This window comes from Mandrillus leucophaeus, unplaced genomic scaffold, assembly GCF_000951045.1.
Source record: "Mandrillus leucophaeus isolate KB7577 unplaced genomic scaffold, Mleu.le_1.0 Scaffold399, whole genome shotgun sequence".
Taxonomy (NCBI): domain Eukaryota; kingdom Metazoa; phylum Chordata; class Mammalia; order Primates; family Cercopithecidae; genus Mandrillus; species Mandrillus leucophaeus.
Window position 1 is genome coordinate 829,495 of NW_012104242.1, and position 19,449 is coordinate 848,943.

Genomic DNA, 19,449 nt, shown 5'->3' on the forward strand with positions numbered 1-19,449 from the left:
AAAGCGCATTTTAAATTCACGGTAGGGGCCAGGTGCAGTGGCTCACACCTATAATCCCAGCATTTTGGGACGCTGAGGTGGACGGATTACCTGAGGTCAGGGGTTCGAGACCAGCCTGGCCAACATGGTGAAACCCCATCTCTACTAATAATACACAAATTAGTCGGATATGGTGGTGCCTGCCTGTAGTCCCAGCTACTTGGGAAGCTGAGGCGAGGCAGGCGAATCGCTTGAACCTGGGAGGCAGAGGCTGCAGTGAGCCAAGGTCATGCCACTGCACTCCAGCCTGGGCGCCAGAGCAAGACTCCATCTTAAATTAATTCATTAATTCATTCATTCATTCAGGCTATATTCAGTCCCAATGCAACTGAAATGCAGATCCACAACTGCAGGTCATGAAGCAAGTCAGAGTGACCGTCACGAGCTCCATGTCAACAGGGGAAGGGCTGAACTCCATCATTTCTGGAGCCTCCACCCCACTTTGAAACCCAAGGGCCACGCTGTTGACTCAAGAAGCTCCTGAGAAGCAGCAATGGAGCCCACTACACCTGGGTGGCGGCATGAGGCTCAGGGTCAGGCTTTTCAAAGCAGCAATTCATTCTTCAACAGAAACCTTACACAGAAACTCAAACTGGGCACAGCAGGAGCTGCTGTTTCTGAAGCAGGATTGGAGACCTGCCTCTTCTCCTCCACTCAATACCAAGGGTAGAGTAGGCCACAGTTGGAAAACGAGATCTTTAATGTGCATTTCTTCTCAAGGCACTAATACCTCAGAAATGATGGTGTGGAAATTTAAGGCTGTGTTGACAATCCTGGAATGTACTCAGTCCCCAAGGTTGGACACAGGAGCACGATCATCTACCAATATACAAAGGACTAGACACGTCACCTGGCTTTTAGTGTAAAGATGCTGCATCAAAATCCACCTGAAATTCTGCCCAAGGAACTAAGGAACTGTTCTATCCAATGCGGTGCCTTCCCGAAAGCCTGGGGGGAAGAGATACTGACTCTGCAGACCTGGGTGAGGGAGCAGGCCGCATGGTCACGTGGCGTGGAATAGACACGCGGTGGCTCTGGGGCACAGCCAGGGAAAGGGCCCCGGCACAGGGGACACGAGCAACCAGGAGTGCTCAGCAGGCTCTTCCGACGCACAGGAGGTAACTGGGCAGAAAACTTTCTCTGCACTTCCCAGAGCCTTCAAACGTCAGCTGTGGCAGCTGGACAAGTCCCACCTTCACCTCGCTAAGCACGTTAGAGGCCAGAGCGCTGGGCTGAGCGTCCTCTGGCAACTGCAGCTCTGGACAACTCCTGGGATGATGTTCACTGCAGCCGAGGGGGCACCTCGTGGGGCAGCCCAGACCTCACCAGAAGCCACCCACACTACAGTGGGGTTCTCCCAGGCTTCTTGCTCCTTGTCTCACGTAGATGACTACACATTTTACTTATTTCCAATATTATTCAGGTTCTTCTATTTCATTCTATTGTTTTGTAAAATAAAGGCAGGTCTGAACAACAATGACAATGCAATCTAAGTTTCTGGGTGAGAGAAAGGGTGTGTATAGCCTATCATTGCACAAGTTTCTACCTCTGACTTCATCAGACAGCAAGGTTAAGGAGAAGGCCCAGTCCTGGGATCAAGATTGGCCTTACCCCAAATCTGGGCGACCTCTGCAATCACATGGCCTCCAAGCCTCTCTTGAGTATTAAAAACAAACATGTATAAAGAGCTTAGCAAAGCGCCTGACACGGAACCCGTACCTAAACACTGTTGGCAACTATTAGACATGCAATGTATCCCTTACCCTTTCTTTGGATGGTCCTATTATCAAGCTAGATAGCCTGTTTTCAAACAAGTCCTCTGTCTTCAAATTGCCCGCAGCTCCAGGTAATGGAGGGAAGTTGGACAGCCCCAGCTCGAAGCTTGGCGACGGAGGCTTTGGTGGCGTCGGAGACTGTGTCTGGCTGCTCTGCAACAGAATGACATCCCAGGGTCACGGTGTGGAGAGAGAAGGCCACGCAGCTTCTCATTTCCACACCCGTCTGGAAAATATCTGTAGAAACAAGCAGATCATTCAACCCAGACAAGGGCTTCGTCACCCAATTGAAGCAACTTCAACCATCTAGAGCAGAGCTTTAAAACTGAAATCTCAAGATGCTGCTGCCCAAGAGACGTGTCACCAAGGACACAGTGAGGCTAAGGTGCTATCCCAAGAGCCGTCCAGCCATGGCTGCCAGCACTCACAAACAGCAGGGGCAGCTGAAGGCAGGGGAGGCGCTCTGGAGTGATGGAAAGCAGGGCAGCCTGAGTCTAGACATTAAACTTTCCCACTTCCAGACAAGTGTTGGGCTATTACAGCATGGTTTCTAATGCAAGTCACAAAGATAACTGTGAACAATACATGACACTCTCCACAACCTGTGTAAGAAATTTTACACACGTGCATCAAAAAAGTGGTTTAATAAAAGGGAAGGGGGCTTGAATTCTCTGAAAATAAACTTAATGAAAGTTATATTTTTTAATAATTAAAAACACAGTATTTGATAACAAATTCGAATCAGATTCTTTGACTTCAAGAAAGCAAACTCAGTACAAAAGAAGAGAGTGTACTTTGTAAGCCCAAATCTCAGGAGAAAGGCAGTAATACCTTTTATCGGAAAATGATCTATCAACCCGCTTTAACAAGCTGGCAGTCATTTTGCGAGTACGCAGTTCCTCGGCTGAAGGCCACATGGCACAGAATGGGGAAATGAGTGTATTTTAGTTTAGAAATGAGTTTATATTTACTAAAGAATACAAGTATTTTTAGTTGAAACAATGAGCTACTTTGACCAGGAAGCAAAGCTCTCATGGGATCCACCTAACTTGAGAGTGCCAACGTTTCTCCAAAATTTATACACAGGAAGGTGAATCCCTGCATTAGTAGATTCCAGAGAAAATACATCAGAAGTGAAAGCAGGTCAAAGGATGAAAATGAACTCAGGCTGACACAAATCCCAGTCAGTGACATAAACCCCAGCAGTCTGTGTTGGGCATTCTACTTGCTTCTCTGCTCCATGGGACAGGTGCCTAATTTTAGCTTAGCTTTTCCCAGTTAGGTGTCCTTGGCAGTAAGCTTGTTACCTACTAAGCAGCTGGCTGTTGTACGCTCTCTATAACCTAGTATTGTGAACATGATGCTCGAAATAATCCTGCAAAGCTCTAAGTTACACATGGCCATTGTGATGGCAAAGCGGTTTTAAACATCTGCACGTTTCTGAGGTGAACACAGCTTTTCAGAAGATAAGCATCATTAGAGAGACAGCCTTCCCAAAAAACGTATTTAAATCTCAACTCGTAGAAGCAAAAGAGACAGGCAACAAATGCTCAGATGTTGGAGTTACAAAATGACATCGCCGACAGATGGGACTTGACTTGGAAGGCAGTGTTAAAAATTCTCTAGGATCTGAGTGCCCCTGGGTGAGGTCTGAGTACTGCTCAGGTCCCATGGGCGTGGTTAGGCCCGAGGCTCACACACTCTTACAGAAAAAGAATCTGGACCTTTCTGAGGTCCTGAGAGCAAGTACGTAAAACGATGGGCATACGCTCTGTAATCAGTACAACACTGGGCCACACACCGAAGCTTCTAAGCAGGTCAGTCATGAACACACGCACCAGGAAAGCAAGGCAAACGGAATGGAACAGAAACAGGGGCGGGAAAACATCACAGCAGGCACAACAGTTCCCCACGTTTAAATGCTTGGCTTGTTAGTCCAAATGGTTACAGGAATTCACTAAATCCAAATGGAATCAACCGATATAAACTGCCTTACCAACTAGTTAAACAAAAACTAGACTAAGCCGACTTTATGAAAGGCAGAATTTCTGAGTTCTAAACAGAGATTGTATCTTTTGTGATGAGAAAACACCTGTGTGATGGCTTGAGGGGCTGGACCAGGATTTGTCCAGGTCTTCTCCAGCATTCCTTGTATGGAATTCCACATCTGCAAGCCCGTGGAGGCATATCCCTCCCATCTTTGTGGGTACTGCTACGTGCCACTGTGCCGTCCCACCACTGGTTCACGGGTACTGCTAACTGCCACTGTGCCGTCCTTCCTATCTCTGTGGGTACTGCCAACTCTGCCCCCGTGCCGTCCCACCACTGGCTGTGGAGAAGTCCATGCCAACCTCCACTAAAGACCAGCACAAACATTTTCCACAGGAGAAACTGTTTAATCAACTCAAGCAAAATCACCACGTCTCGTGTACTTACCGCCACAAAAACCTATCACTTATGTTTGGTCTGTCCTGCCAGTAAGTTACAGCAGAAGGAGATAATGCTTTCTACACAGCAGGAGAGTATTCGAAAGTTTTGAAGGAAAAACACCAACAAACAAATTGCTCCGTGGAAGACGCTTACTCTGCTCGTTGAAATGAATGGCTCCAGTCTTTTGAGACTCTTCGGTACAGCTGCCACACAGAAGAGCTCACGTGCACACCCGTGTGTAGGCTGCAGTGCGTGTGACAGCAAGCTCCTGGCCATGCCTATGCCACAGCACACACGCCTGTGCACGATGGAGTCCCGTGCAGCACATCGCTATTTCCAAAACCTCTACAACTGCTTCCTCCTAGGCCAGCCAGGGTGTCAGTTATTATTTAGCAGATTTCAGGTTACAAGTCTTTTGAAACGCTCATTCTTGTGTCTTAACCTTAATCCATTTAATTAAATCTCAGGTTTGGTATAAATTAGATTTAAATGTCTTGTCAAGAGGCATATGCTTTATGTACTCACTGTAAACTTCTCCTCCCTTTTCTTCCGGTAGCCAAAGGAATTCTTCCTAGGAGTGGAAAGTGAAAGACTGTTATTTTTTTCCCACGTGGAGAATTTACTGTTGAGCACGTTTGCACTCACATAAGCAAAGTACACATCAACTCAGTCTTCATCACTTTAAAACCTTTCAAAGATGACTTTCAAGTCTAGAATCCCAACTCTAAGAAGCATAAGCGGAGCAACACAAAGTGTACAGCAAGGGACTAACGCGAAGTCCAGGCAAGTGACAGAGAACGGAAGAAAACACGGACTCAAACCATCTCCCTGGTGCCTCCCTGGGAGGTCTGTTGAGACGTGAGTACTGAAGATCCCGTGGGTCGAAATGACAAGACACATAAAATCTGAGACGGAGCTCCATCAGTGAGTTGTTTAAAATGGTGGTAAGAATTTTCCCGGTGCAGATTTGTTTTACATCAGATTTAAAAGATCCCAAATACTCCGTCCCATCCCTTCCTCCGCCCTCTCGGCTTCCTCCACTACTGCCTCCATGGCGGACCTCTGCCCACGAAAACCACACAAGGACCTCTGTGCCCCAAAGACTTCCTGTCCTCGCCTGCCAGCCTCCGGAACCACGTTCTGGACCTCCCCCTGCAGGCAGCAAGGCCATGCCACACACGCAGCTGATAACCACAGGACACACACTGATTAAGTGGTGACTTCACGTAGAGACCTGGGACACTAGGATGGCCAAGGCATTCCCATTTCCTTGGACAGGGTTATGCGGACTAACAAGTCACATGACACACATTAATCTCAATTTATAATTTAATGGAATGCAAAGACTCCCCCAAGAGCCTTGCCTTACATAACTTAGAAAGGAGTTCAGACATAGTCTTGACTAATCCCTTCATTTACAGAAAACCAAAAAGTAGTCTTGCCTGAGATGGCCTAACACTGGAACACTCCGTGGAACCATGGGCCAGCCCCTCTAGGGGAAGGATGGCACAAACCTTTAGGATTCTGGAGCAAATCCCTATTATCTCCTACAGAAAACTTCCTGGAAATAGCTCCTGGCTTTCTACTGGGGCCTTGCGGAGACTGCAAGCCAGACTATGGGACATGGGTGAGTACTGAGCCACAGGTGGGGCACGAGTCCTGACAACCCACCCTCCTGCAGGAACAGGGGCCTTGGTGCTCCTTGTCCTGGATCCCTGCCTGCGGCCTCACAGGGAGAAAGGGACCTGGGCCTGCATTATGGACAGCCATCCCAGCACACACCTGGCTCAGCACCACTCCCTAATAGGGTGCGCTCCGGAAACCCAGGGAGCTGAACGCCCACTCCGCGGTGCCACGATTCAGAACTGGTGGAAAGGTGGGGCTACCATGGCTCATGAACAGAGCTAGGAACGCAACCGGATGAGAGTCCGGAGTGGGACAGGACTCAACTGGCCCTGGGGACCTGGGAGGGGTGTGAGATGGATGGTGCCAGCACCTGCCTGCCCAGAGGCACTGTCCTGAGTGAGGGACAGCAGCCACATGGGAAGAGGACATCCCGCAGGGCTCGGCAGAGGGCATCCCTCCGCCAAAGGCAGCCTGCTCGTCACTACCGGCTGAGACACAGGGGCACCCATCCCTTGGAACACAGTGGTGTCCAGGACACAGACCTGCCTGCCATGGAGTCCTATCCCAGTCACCATCAGTGGGCCCAGTCAACACTCCCCACACCCTCACTGGGCTCCACGTAACCCGTGTCGGACCCAGAAGCCCACCTGCAGCTGCAGAACACGTCAGTGCCCATCATGCAGAGAGCAGGTTGGCCAAGCCAAGGCTCACCGACAGGGCCATGGCGGGTTCCAGCTCAGAAGAGGTAGCAAGGGACCCAGGGTGGTGGCCAGCACCACAGAAATACCACGGTGACACCTGCGACTCTGAATGCGGTGGTGTGAGGAGACCCTGAAGAGGTGTGCTTCCCCCAAATAACCCTAACAGTAGCTCCACCAAGGCAGCCACCTGGCACTTGGGGCTCCTCACGCCATTCAACCCGGCTGGGCTGTGCCCTGCCATGGCCGCCATGCAAGGGTAGGGACGTGTGTCTGGACTTCGGTAAGGGGTTCTCCAGGGTATCTTAGCACTTTGGCCCAATAGAGAAAGTTAATGGAAACAACACAAACCCTCCCAAAAAGGGGAGGTGGAGGCTGCTGGGGATCAGGTTCTCAGGGCAAGCAAGGCCTGGGGCACTCCCTGCGAAACAGAACAAGCTCTTTCTCAACACAGAGGGAAGGACGACGTTATGAAGATCAGCTCTGGCTTCAGGACCCGTTGCAGAAACAGGCTGCAGGAGCGGCATGCACCTTCCCCGCCCACTGAGCAGTGTACGCTTCCTAAACCACTCCCTGCTGCAGTGCTCAGGTTTCAGGTGGGAGGACAGTTGTCCTCCCTTGGTGGGGAGACAGAGGGTCTCCATTGGTGCAAAATCTGCATCTGTTAGGCCAAAGCATAGACTTGTTACCACTGCAGCATTTGCAAGTTCAGGTATTGTTCAAGGGTATCCTGGGTGGAGCACACTCATTAGCAAGCGCTGGACTCTTGCTTCAAAGCCACCGGTAGACACTGTGTGAGGGAGCTGGAATTCCACAAGCCCCACTTTCATTGCCAGGAAGCTTCTTGTGACGCTCATAGGAACAGGGCACACTGAAGGGCACAGGAGGCTGAGGCCAGGGGTCTTGTCCATTTAGTCTGCCTCCTTCCACACCATGCCCACAATTGATGCCCCTCAGAGGGAGCCACATGGCCTTGATGAGTGGGGCTCTGTCCCAAGTCTGAGCCCCAGCTCTGCAGCCCTCCTCCCTCCAAGCTTCTGGGCCTTAAGAACCCCAAACTGAGACCCAGGGCTAGCAACTGCTCCCTGAAGTCAGTGACTCTGCATGACACAGTGGGCCCCTTTTGGCTCTGCATCTCCAAGGCCTGTTAAGCCAGCCTGACGCCATGTTTCCTGTGAGACAGCCCAGTGCCAGCTCTCCCAGACCATGGTGCCTTCCAAGGCCACTGCACAATCCCTGCAGCAACTCCTATGTGCTCATTTAATCATTATGGGCAGGAATGAGATGCTTCTGATGCCTCTTCATGTTGAATTCTCACTGCACAGAGCGTGTGCATGGGGACAGCAGGAAGAGGGGTCTGCACATGAGGCACAGTGCTATACATTTTGTGTACAGAAAACTCAGAAAAAGTTCAGGAATTCAAGTCACTTGTTTGTCACTTATGAAAGGGAAATCCTGACAGTCCTTATCAAGGCAAGGACTGGCCTTATCAACAATGGGCGGGTGCGGTGGCTCACGCCTGTAATCCCAGCACTATGGAAGGCGGAGGCCGGAGGATGGCTCTAGGCCAGGAGTTCAAGACCAGCCTGGACAACACAGCGAGATCCTGTCTCTACAAAAAATTTAAAAACTAGCCAGGCATGGTGGTGTGCACTGAAGTCCCAGCTATTCAGCAGGCTGAGGCAACAGGATTGCTTGAACCCAGGAGTTCAAGGCTGCAGTGAGCCATGATCGTGCCACTGTACCCCAGCCTGGGCAACAGAGCAAGACCCTGTCTTAAAAACAAACAAAAAACCAACTACAGGATTGATGCCAAAAAAATATTAAAACCAAAAACAGTGGGCAGGAAGCACAACCACGACCCATCCTGGCTAGTCTCAACCCTCCAGTGAGATCAGACTTCAATCCTGATCTGCCTGGTTACCCGCTCCAGGCTCCACCTGCAGTGCCTGGTGCACACCCCGCTGGAGGGCACCAGGCCAGCAGCCATGGGGCAGAGCCTGGACACTGCTCTCGCAGAGGGGCCTGGTGAGCCAGGGATGCTGCCAAGAGGAGACTGCAGGCACATGGCATGAAGTCTATGACTGCTGAGCGCCAATGTTTCTACAGACAATGATCTAAAACATCTACAGTTCTCACTGAACCATTTCATATTCCAAAAAAGATGAAGCCATTTAAGTCTCAACAATTACATAAAACCCTTTATGTTTATAGCCTTCAATTAGATTTTCTGTGATATACTTAAAGACAATTACAAAACAGACCTAAATTAAAGAATTTTAAAAATATTAGTAGTTTACGATGGTACACAGTGGCTGCTCAACAACTCACCTTCCCCTCCCTAAACCAGGAGAAGATTCAAGACTGCCTGGCTCCACGCGCCCAGGCCCAGCCTCTCTCTTGGCATATGCTGAAGGGTTTTGTATCCGTGTTCTAGTTTGACCTGCTTGCCTTGTTTGTGGACTCCGGACACCATTAATTAATCGATCTGCAGTGAAGTTAAATATTGAAGGACTTTCTAATAACCCAGGTCCTCTCTCCGCACTAGGAATTGCATGCCGCAGATGAGATTTACTAGGATTCCTGTAAATAAAAATGGTTTCATGTGTTCAATTATAAAATGATCAAGGCATGACATAACATGCATACTGACAGGGAATAGCTAAGCTGAAATCTGCTTTCTATTTAATAAAATATAAAAATAGGATTTGGGATGGTTAACTCCTACCACATAGGATAATACAAATCTATTAACAATGTGCCACGATTCTGCTGTTTTTCCGTCCAGGCCCAAATTAAAATCAGGCACACCTGATGTGTACAAGTTGCCCCAGAGCCTCCTCTCAGAGAATCTGAGGCAGGCACCCACGCCAGATGGCAGTGCTTAGTCTTCACAGAATGCAGCTGTGTGCTTCAAGTGGCTCCGTCTGCAAGGAGCAGGATTAGTGATCAAAGCTCTCTCATCCCAGCTCCGGAAGGGCAATAGCGTAAAGACCAAAAGCACTAGGAACGCCCCGGAACTTGCCTGCTTCGAGGAGGATACTGTCTGAGAGAAGTCAGAGGAGACGCCGCAGGCTTGAACGTTGGAGACGTAAACCCATTTATAAATCCAGTATTTGGAAATGGAGTTACCTAGATTCATTTGAAAACAGACAAGTAAAGAAACCATAAAACAGACTTCAATTTCATTAATACCAACAAATCTGTGGAGACCGACGGCATTTCTTGATGTTGTCAGAGTCACGACTCATGCTGAGACACGTATTTTACAATTTTATCGCCAATGGGTGCTGTTTAGAAGTAGGCTGGAGCTTTCGTGCATCCTTTCAGCCAATCCTTACAACAATCCAGCAAGGAGAACTGACACGTGGAAACTGGCACTGAGAGGAAAGACGTGGTCAAGAGTGCGTGGGCTCCAACAAGTGTTGTAACCTTTAGCACGTAAGTCTGATACTACCTCCATCGCTCGCAGGAAGTCAACAGGTCTTGATTCCTGATGGCTTTAATACAACTCATCAACGTTCTCAATCTCAGGAGCACCTGCACCTGCACTAACCCTACTGCTGCTCACTCGGCTTGATCCAACCACAGACTGACAGCGCCTTTACTTTACCTCGACACAAGTCCTGCTCTGCAGACCAGGGTATTTTCATGTCATCATTATTCCCCAAGTCACAAGGTAAACATGGCATGCAAATATACTAACATAAGATTCAGAAGAAAATTAGAAAGGGCCACAGAATCCCTAAAAGATCTTAAGCAGTTAAAAATATTGAGCATAGAATTTTAAGTATCGGCCAAATGTTTTTAAAATCTAGACACATACAAAAGTAAGATAAAACTTAGTGTTAAAACAGTTCCTTTAAAGAAAAACAAAAAACAAACAAACAAACAAAAACCAAGATCAATCACTCTAATTCTCTGGCTTCTGGATCCATGGTTTCCAATACATTCTGAATCACTAACATTTTGCTCCTAATGCTCCTGACGCAGGGCGCTTAGTTCCTGAGGGCCTTACAGTCCACACCCTCAATGTCACTAAAGTGACAGACACAGGCACAGAGCCCTCTCCTCGTTCGGAGAAAAAGAGAAAGAAAAGGAAAAAAGCAAGTAATTCTCCTTAATGAGAGCTAACTGGAAGATGTAACAGAAAAAGAGTATTAGAGATAGCTTGCGACCAAAATAAAATCATACAAAAGGCAAGTTAGAATCTCCAATTTGCTACTCGAGAGACTCTATACGCTGTAAGAATCGGATTCTTTAAAAATACATCACACATGGCCGGGCGCGGTGGCTCACGCCTGTAACCCCAGCACTTTGGGAGGCCGAGGCGGGCGGATCACTAGGTCAGGAGATGGAGACCATCCTGGCTAACACGGTGAAATCCCGTCTCTACTTATAGCCGGGTGCAGTGGCGGGCGCCTGTGGTCCCAGCTACTCGGGAGGCCGAGGCAGGAGAATGGCGTGAACCCAGGAGGCGGAGCTTGCAGTGAGCCGAGATCCGGCCACTGCACTCCAGCCTGGGCGACAGAGCGAGACTCCGTCTCAAAAAAAAAAAAAAAAAAAATACACCACACAGGAGGAGCCGTGGATGCAGACCTAGATCTGAGGCTGTAAATCATGGGAAGAGCAATGAGGACTATTCATTTCAAGCAAGTCATTTTACAGACAGAGCCCTGATATTCCAGTAAATTTGCTCAAGATAAAAAAATTGGTCATATATAAAAAATAAAGTTGATTATTAATGCTATAACTTCCTGTTATTACTTGTTGGGGATTAATAGGCATGACTTCTTCAGTTGCAGAACAAAGGACACACATATTTTAGAGCAAGTAAAAGGCTGCGATGGGGAGCCCCAGTTCCAAGAGTCAGAGCAGGACCAGCTGGCTGGCACACACCGCAGTCTGAACATACAACACGAGTCAAGGCCATAAGCTGACCCAGGACCCCAAGGATCCCCAAGAGGGTCAACCATGATTAAAGAAATGGGAGAAGCAACTGCTGCAGGAAGAACTAAAAGGACAAGCACGGCAAGCCACGTGCAGCGACGATTCTTCAACACCCAGCGCCTATGCACTAAAGTCTCTCTGAGGTTCTCTCATGATGTGCTTTTGGGAAAAGGAAGTACTCAGCTATGGGTACACTTTTACAGATGTACTACTTCAAAAACCAGAAACTTTCTTACCATTAGGACTTACTCAAAAGAGACAGACGTAACTTTACCAAAGGTTCTTCTACTGCTGTGGTTCCAGGCTCAAGGGGTACTGGGGGCCTCTGAAAATCTCTCCCTGTCCCCGCCTGCAATTCACACGGCCTTAGGAGCTATTTTATAAATGGAGTATGGTTTCATTTCTCTGCTTAGAAACCTCAGACTACTTCCCACAAGCACTAGGCCAAAGCCCACAAGCCTCAGGACAGCTAAGCACCTGTGCAGTTAGGCCTGGAAACTTCCAGCTCGCTCCCCAACTCCCTGCCACCTGTCTACGCTTCAGCTCCAACACCCCTGAATCCACGACCATCTTCTGTTCATGAAACTTCCTTCTGAAAAACTCGTACTTAACCCGAAAAGCTCAACCCAGACAACACCACCATCCCTGATAAGCCCTGTTGGTCTGTGTTCTGCCATTCTGTACACATTCTGTACGCGTGTCTCCTTGGCATGTTTGACTTTTCCAGCCTGAGTTGTTTGATGGGCCCATATCTTCACTTTCCGTATACAGGCATTTGTTTTCTCGAGTTCACTCTACTCTGAACCTACCCTCCTTTTCTGCCTGTCAGCAGTGACGTCCCTGCCCATCAGGGTGCCTGGCTCCCAGCCATCCGACCCCGAGGACCACCCAGTCTTCCCTTAGTCCACAGCGAAACCCTGGACATGAACTCTTCAAAGCTACTAACTCAATTTCTGCTTCCTGACCATAACCTTCTATGGATACTACCCTTCAATCTCTCCAATTCCAACTAACCTGCATTGCTACCTCATGCAAACCTCTAGTCCGTGAACCCATCTTCACTTCTCAACTAGACTGCAGCTTCAAGGACATGCTCATCCGTGTATTGCTGACTCTTGTGCATCCAATGCCACCAAACTCATGCTAATTCCCACCCAGGACCCACCTGATCTTTCAAGCATCTATAGCAGCACACAAAGATCCAGTACAGACTTATGAATTCCAACCACAGCCTTAACAAAGGCCAAAATCCATAAAAATTAATCATGTCAACCAACTCTAAGGCTGGTGAGAAGTGAGTAAAATAAGGCTGGTGAAAGAGCAGGCCTTCTCCTCGGCCTTGCTGTCAGAAGCCTATTAAACACCTCTTCCTCCTCGGTTAATCCCCTTGCATTGTCCTCTGTGTAGGGGACACCAGGTACACTACAGCTCTTACCGCCCTCTGTATCTTGCTAAGAGCTGCATGACAAGAGCTCGGGAGAGGGGAGAGGGGAGAGGGGAGAGGGGAGGATTGTGATCACAGCAATCCAAAGTTCTTTATGCATAAGATCTGTTCTCAACTAAATTTAAAATCCCCCACATAACTTGAAGGTCTATTTTACTATGTCAGACTGCACACATATCTGGCTTCCTATTAGATGAGGATTTTAATCCTTCAAATTATCTAGCATAGTGTCTACAACATAAATTCCTAGTAAAGACGTACCAGGGGTGGGTCAAGATAGCTGTGCGTTGCTGACCACGTCTGGGGCGTGATCAGGCTGTACAGGGGGAACTGCTGCTGGGGGCTGTACATGGGAGGGAAGTAGAACGATGTCGCGTAGCGCTGCTGGGCATACAGGTTCACGTCCAGGGGTCTAAATCCATTCTTTGGCAAAAATGTGTTTATAGCTATTGCCTTTGCTTTTATCCGCGCCTGTGTGAAAATATGTAAGTTTCTATTAGAATACTTAAGAACATCAATTTGCAAATAAACAAAGAATAACCAATGGTCTTGCTTACCTTAATTGGTTTTCCTTGAAAAGTTTTGACTTCTTCTCGAAGGTATTTGTAAGCCTAAGGGCAAAATTAAGTACAAAATTCCATTCGATTAACCTTATGAATAAGAGGCACCAATAGTTCACTCAATAGCTCAAATAGGGAAATATATATTTAAATTATGGTGAACAGAACTTAGAATAATGATTCTTGACACCCCCTGGGTCACAGATCCCTTAAAATAACCTCATAAGAGCTATGGAACGTGTACCCCAAATTCTCACAAACAAGATTTGTACACAGTTTTGTAAGTATTAATAGATGCCATAGATGTCTCCCAAAGACCACTGGCTAAGAACCTTGACCTGGTGGAAAATGATGAATACTGAGTTCCTAGTATTAATCCCAATTTCAGATTAGGAGTATGCAGTTCAGGAAATACCAGACAGGAAGGAAAAGGATTAGGATCATAACATTCTTTACATATCTCCTTGTTCTTCTCCACACTAATTCTACATTAAACCCCTATAAAACCGTGAAGGCCCTGCACCTCTGATACAGTCTCATCCAATCACCTTCGCCGCGCAGGCTGGCAGAGCTCACGCTCAGCTCCACAAACATGGTTACTCTATCTTCCGTCCCCCTTTTCCCCGCCATCCAATTCAAACCCATCTTTCAGGTTTCTGTGTTTTCTTTTCTGAACCCCAGATATTGTTTATACCATTTAACACTTTATAATACATGTGTTAGTTTTCCCACAAATAAGATGTTTCCTTCCCTTAAGGGCAGGAAAACTACTAACTCCTTATACTTCCTTACAGAGCTTACTTCTCAATACCATTAAAAGCATCTTCCAACATACAATGAAGTCTGCTGGGAGATGAAGATTAGGTTCAAATTTCCCCCCAACACTTTGCAAATAGTAAAACTTTTCTCTGCCCAGACAGAAGAACAAAACTGATTTTCCTAGGTTGCTTAGCTTGCTGTCCTTAGAAAGTAAAATCACATGCTTTTTATATTGCTATAAAAATTATCCATACAAATACACTCATTTAAGTTTCTACAACTTGATTTCCTCTGCAGATTATATTCGAACTTACTATCACAAATAATCTCAATGCCCAAGTTTAGTCCCAACATGCACTAATACTAAAAACTGGTAAACTATGCAATTCATAGGGTGATGGTGGAAAGAACTTACCTGTTGTGCATCAGCTTCTGTTTCAAATGTAATAAACCAATTATCATTATATGCAAATTCACAGTTTATAAATTTTGGTAAATTATCTCCTTTAAATAGTGCTTCTACTTCCTACAGGAAATAGAGATGTTAGAAATTAATTCTCAACAATGCCACTTTTTGTCCTCACCAAAAATTTTTTAACAAATGCATTATCTTAAGGAATGATCCTTAAACAAACGAACATACCATGATGCCTAGTAAATTTCTCTTCCAAAAAGGATGAGGGTTCAGCAGGGCTTCCAGAATCAATCACAATGCCATAGAGAAAAACAGTTCACAGCTGACAGCTTCCCCTGCTCTCAAGATACCATTAAGCTGAATTAATGTGAAAACTATCATGCCATTTTCTGGGCTGATAATTTCACAACTTTAAAAAATAAAAATAAAAACATTGCTTGGACTTCTGTTTCTGGCCATGATGGACTACATCTACTCTCCCAGATGACTCAATTTAAAAAACAAAGACAAAATACATGAAGAACGGTTTCAGGCCCTGAACCCCAGCATGTACACGAGTGTGATCCCTGAGAGGGACATGAACGGGGTGCGGGGGGTTGGTGGCCCTCAGTGCCTGGGCCACAGAGCCCGCAGGGTAAGCCTGAGACGGCCTTCCCCACATCTCCAGCCTGGAAAACAACCGCCTGAAGGAGGAGAGGGAACAAGCCCAGGGCAGGCTCACCAAGACCAGAATGGTTTGTTTTCCCACTAGCCACCGTGGGAAACTCTCCTAAACCCACAGGATAGCAGGGACAGTGCTCAGAAGGGCACTGCTTCAGCTGTGGGGAAAATGAGCCCTCGAGAAAAGGCTGCTCTGATTCCACCTAACAAGTTGGCTCCAAGTAACTTAACTGCATTTCAAAACAAAGCTCAAGAATATTTATTAGAATACAAAAATATTCAGTAAAGTAAAATTTAAAACGCCAAGCATCTCCTCCAAAATCACAAAGCATGCAAAGAAATAGAAAAATATGACCTATAATGCAAAAGATTAGACCTAGAAATGATAGAGACGATAGACTTAATACACATAAAACGTTTACTGCATGTATATTCCATATCCCATAAAAGGTAAAGACTGAGCATGTTAAACATACATGGAAGATTTTTTAAAAAGATCCAAATCAAACTTCACTGGAGATGAAAAATACAGTGTCTGAAATTAAAACTACACTAAATAAAATAAACAGCTGGCTAGACACTTTCTGAAGAAAAGGGCGAAAGGGAGAAGAAAACATTTAACAAAATGGCTTGATAAATTTCAGGTACAAGAAGTTTGAAATCTACACCAAAGTATATTGCAATCAACTTGCTTAAAACCAATAGTAAAATCTTCACAGCAGCCAGAGAAAGACTTATTACACACAGAAGGATGATGATAAAAACCACAGAAAACGTATACCAGAAGAGAGAATATCTTTAAAACACAGAAAGGAAAAAACCCCATCAATCCCGAAATCTATAATACCTTTCATAAATAAAGGTGAAATAAGATTTTCCCAAACATACTAAAGCTGAAAAAAATTCATCATCGGCAGACCTGTACGAGACATGCTAAAGGAATATCCAGGCAGAAGGAAAGTCCAGATTGACATAAAGGAATAAGAAGCACTGTAAATGGTAAATACTGAATAAACATAAAACACGTTTTTCTTATTTTTAATCTCTTTTTAAAAATGATTTGTTTAAAGCAAACACAACAACGATGTATTGTGAGGCTTATGACTGTGTAGAATTAAAATGTATGACAACAGCACAGGCCAGAAGTGGAGAATGGGAGGGCATGGCTGTAAATGTGGCTGTAAATGGGAGGGCATGGCTGTAAATGGGAGGGCATGGCTGTAGATGGGAGAGCATGGCTGTAGATGGGAGAGCATGGCTGTAAATGGGAGGGCATGGCTGTAAGGTCAAGAGGTTTGCTGCTCTGTGAATTACACGGACTCCACTACAGTGAGAGGGTCAGCTGAAAAGCCTAAAGAAAGGGGGTCCAATCTTTTGGCTTCCCTGGGCCACACTGGACATGGAAGAACTGTCTTAGGCCACACATAGAATACACTAACACCAACGATAGCTGATGAGCTTTTTTTAAAAAAAAAAAACAACTCATAATGTTTTAAGAAAGTTTGCGCATTTGTGTTGAGCTGCATTCAAAGCCATCCTGGGCGGCATGTGGCCCACGGGCTGGAGAAGCATGCCCTAACGCACAACTAAAAAACAGAAACAAAGAGTTATACCTAATAAGTCAAAAAAAGGAGATAAAAATACACATTTAATCCCAAACAAAAGGAAGGAAAAGGGAAAGAAAATAAAGAACAGAAGAGACAAACAGAAAACAAACAGCAAGATGAAGAATTTAAATTTAATCATATCATTATATCATTAACCTCTTAAATGTAGATGGGCTACGCTCTGAATTAAGACAGAAACTGGGCCGGGTGAGGAGGTTCATGCCTGTAATCCCAGCACTTTGGGAGGCCAAGGCGGATAGATCACAAGGTCAAAAATCAAGACCATCCTGGCCAACACTGTGAAACTCTGTCTCTACTAAAAGTACAAAAGTAGCTTGGCATGGTTGCGCACGCCTGTAGTCCGAGCTACTCGGGAGGCTGAGGCAGGAGAATCGCTTAAACCCAGGAGGCAGAGGTTGCAGTGAGCTGAGATCGCGCCACAGCACTCCAGCCTGGCAACAGAGTGAGACATCATCTCAAAAAAAAAAAAAAAAGACAGAAATTTTCAGATTGGATAAGAAAAGCAAGACCCAATTACACACTGCTCACAAGAAATCCACTTTAAATACGAAAACACAAACGAGTTAAAAGAGGATAGAAAAGACCTACCATACTAATGTCAATCAAGGAATGCTAGAGTGGCTATATCCATACCAGACACCAGAAGAAAAACAGCAACAAGGAAAAACAGGGCCATTCCATAAAAAATTTCTAGCCAGGTACACTTCAAAAAGTACAAACGGAACTTGACAACCAAATGAACTACAAAAAAGGATTCCAGGGATTCTAATGCCCTATGCTGTTGTCCCATCACTGGTAAATGCTTACTGGTTAAAAGACAAAACACATCAACGCAAAAGTCACACTTGACTAATGGTAAATTAGGATTATGACTTTTAAACTCAAACAATAATACTTTCAGGCTACTAGACCATCAGTCTACTAGTGGCAAGAATGGTTGACTCCTCTGCCTCTGGGAAAATCCTATTTTTAAGAAAATCAGAATCAGTATTTAAAATGTATTCATCACTGACAAGCACCTAGTGACATTTAAAGAAGAATTTTCTGAAACTCCTAGCCCACATTTCTAAGACCCAGTAGAAGGGCTCTATAAAAATTATACAGAGTCCTTGGGAACTTCTTTTCTTACGTGGATTGTTTTAGGCTACTTATTTTCCTTCCTTTTTTCCCCAACTTTTAATTTATCAAAGTTTCCTTTAAACCTTCTCTCTTAAGACTTCCATTGCTCAAGTTTTACAACAGATATAAGGTCAGCAGTTTTGAATAATATAAATATTCCAAAATCAATGTCTACTGCTAAATGCAGAAAATTCTCCTTGGTTAAAGTTTTACAAACATTTCAAGTCTTAAAAATTAGGATCTAAGTTTTAAATATTACTTTAATATAGATGTCCAAATTAGTCATAAGAAATATGCTGGTCCTCGGCTGGGCACGGTGGCTCACACCTGTACTCCCAGCACTTTGGGAGGCCGTAATCCCAGCTACTCGGGAGGCTGAGGCAGGAGAAGTGCTTGAACCCGGGAGGCAGAGGTTGCAGTGAGCCAAGATCACGCCACTGCATGCCAGCCTGGATGACAGAGCAAGACACTGTCTCAAAAAAAAAAAAAAAAAAAGCAAGAAATATGCTGGTCCTTCATATTCAGACCCTTAATAAAAATAGGAAGAAAAAATTATAATCCGAAATTCTTTTTCTCCACATACTACAATACAGAACTAGTAAAGACAGGCTGAGTTGAACAGAAGGTAAAACTTGCTAGGGTAGGACCATACTTACATGAGAGTAACAGAATTTCTCACGCCAGGCAGAGAACTTTGTTGGAATCCTAACCTTTGTCACATGCTAGTTTTCCTTAAGAAACTCTCACACACACTAACCCACTCGGACTGAAAAGCTAAATTTGGAAGCCTGAGCAGCGATGTCCATTTCCTCGGCAGAGAAGGTGTGTGGAAAGATGCAGTATGAATGACGAGGCGGAAATCACATGAGAGATGAGACCAACGACAAACCCAGGCTTCCTGTGTCCTGCAAGTCCCCAGAGCAGGCAGAGCCCGTTTTCTGAGGTAGGATAAACTAAGTTCGCAGCCCTTATACAAAGACTTTGCTTCATGATTTCAAGGTGTAACCATCAGTGTGTTTACTACACAGAGCAACTCAGTTTAGGCATCTGGATAAATGGCAGATTTTACAGCAACATGTAACAGTAGATAGCTTTTCATTACTTTTAAGCTATCAGATACTGTGGTTCCCTAAAATTACTGCCCAAGTCGGGTGAATCATGAGGTCAGGAGTTCGAGACCAGCCTGGCCAAGAGGGCGAAACCCTGTCTCTACTAAAAAATACAAAAATTAGCCAGGCACAGTGGCAGGCGCCTGTAATCCCAGCTACTCGAGAGGCCGAGACAGGAGAATCGCTTGAGCCCGGGAGGCAAGGCTTGAAGTGAGCCGAGATCACGCCACTGCACTC

At 45.8% G+C, this 19,449-nt stretch overlaps 1 protein-coding gene across 2 annotated transcripts in view; it reads right to left on the bottom strand.

Moving 5' to 3' along the window:
* The window catches only part of LARP4B (La ribonucleoprotein domain family, member 4B), a 79,025-nt gene that overhangs the window by 7,767 nt on the left and 51,809 nt on the right, over positions 1-19,449 (bottom strand). For both annotated transcript variants that reach the window (XM_011991554.1, XM_011991553.1), the window contains exons 8-14: positions 14,697-14,807; positions 13,520-13,573; positions 13,224-13,433; positions 9,594-9,700; positions 8,900-9,151; positions 4,770-4,815; positions 1,803-1,967 (exon numbers count right to left, since the gene is read on the bottom strand). In XM_011991554.1, coding sequence (XP_011846944.1) covers positions 1,803-1,967; positions 4,770-4,815; positions 8,900-9,151; positions 9,594-9,700; positions 13,224-13,433; positions 13,520-13,573; positions 14,697-14,807 — 945 coding nt within the window. The remainder of the gene's footprint in view (positions 1-1,802; positions 1,968-4,769; positions 4,816-8,899; positions 9,152-9,593; positions 9,701-13,223; positions 13,434-13,519; positions 13,574-14,696; positions 14,808-19,449) is intronic.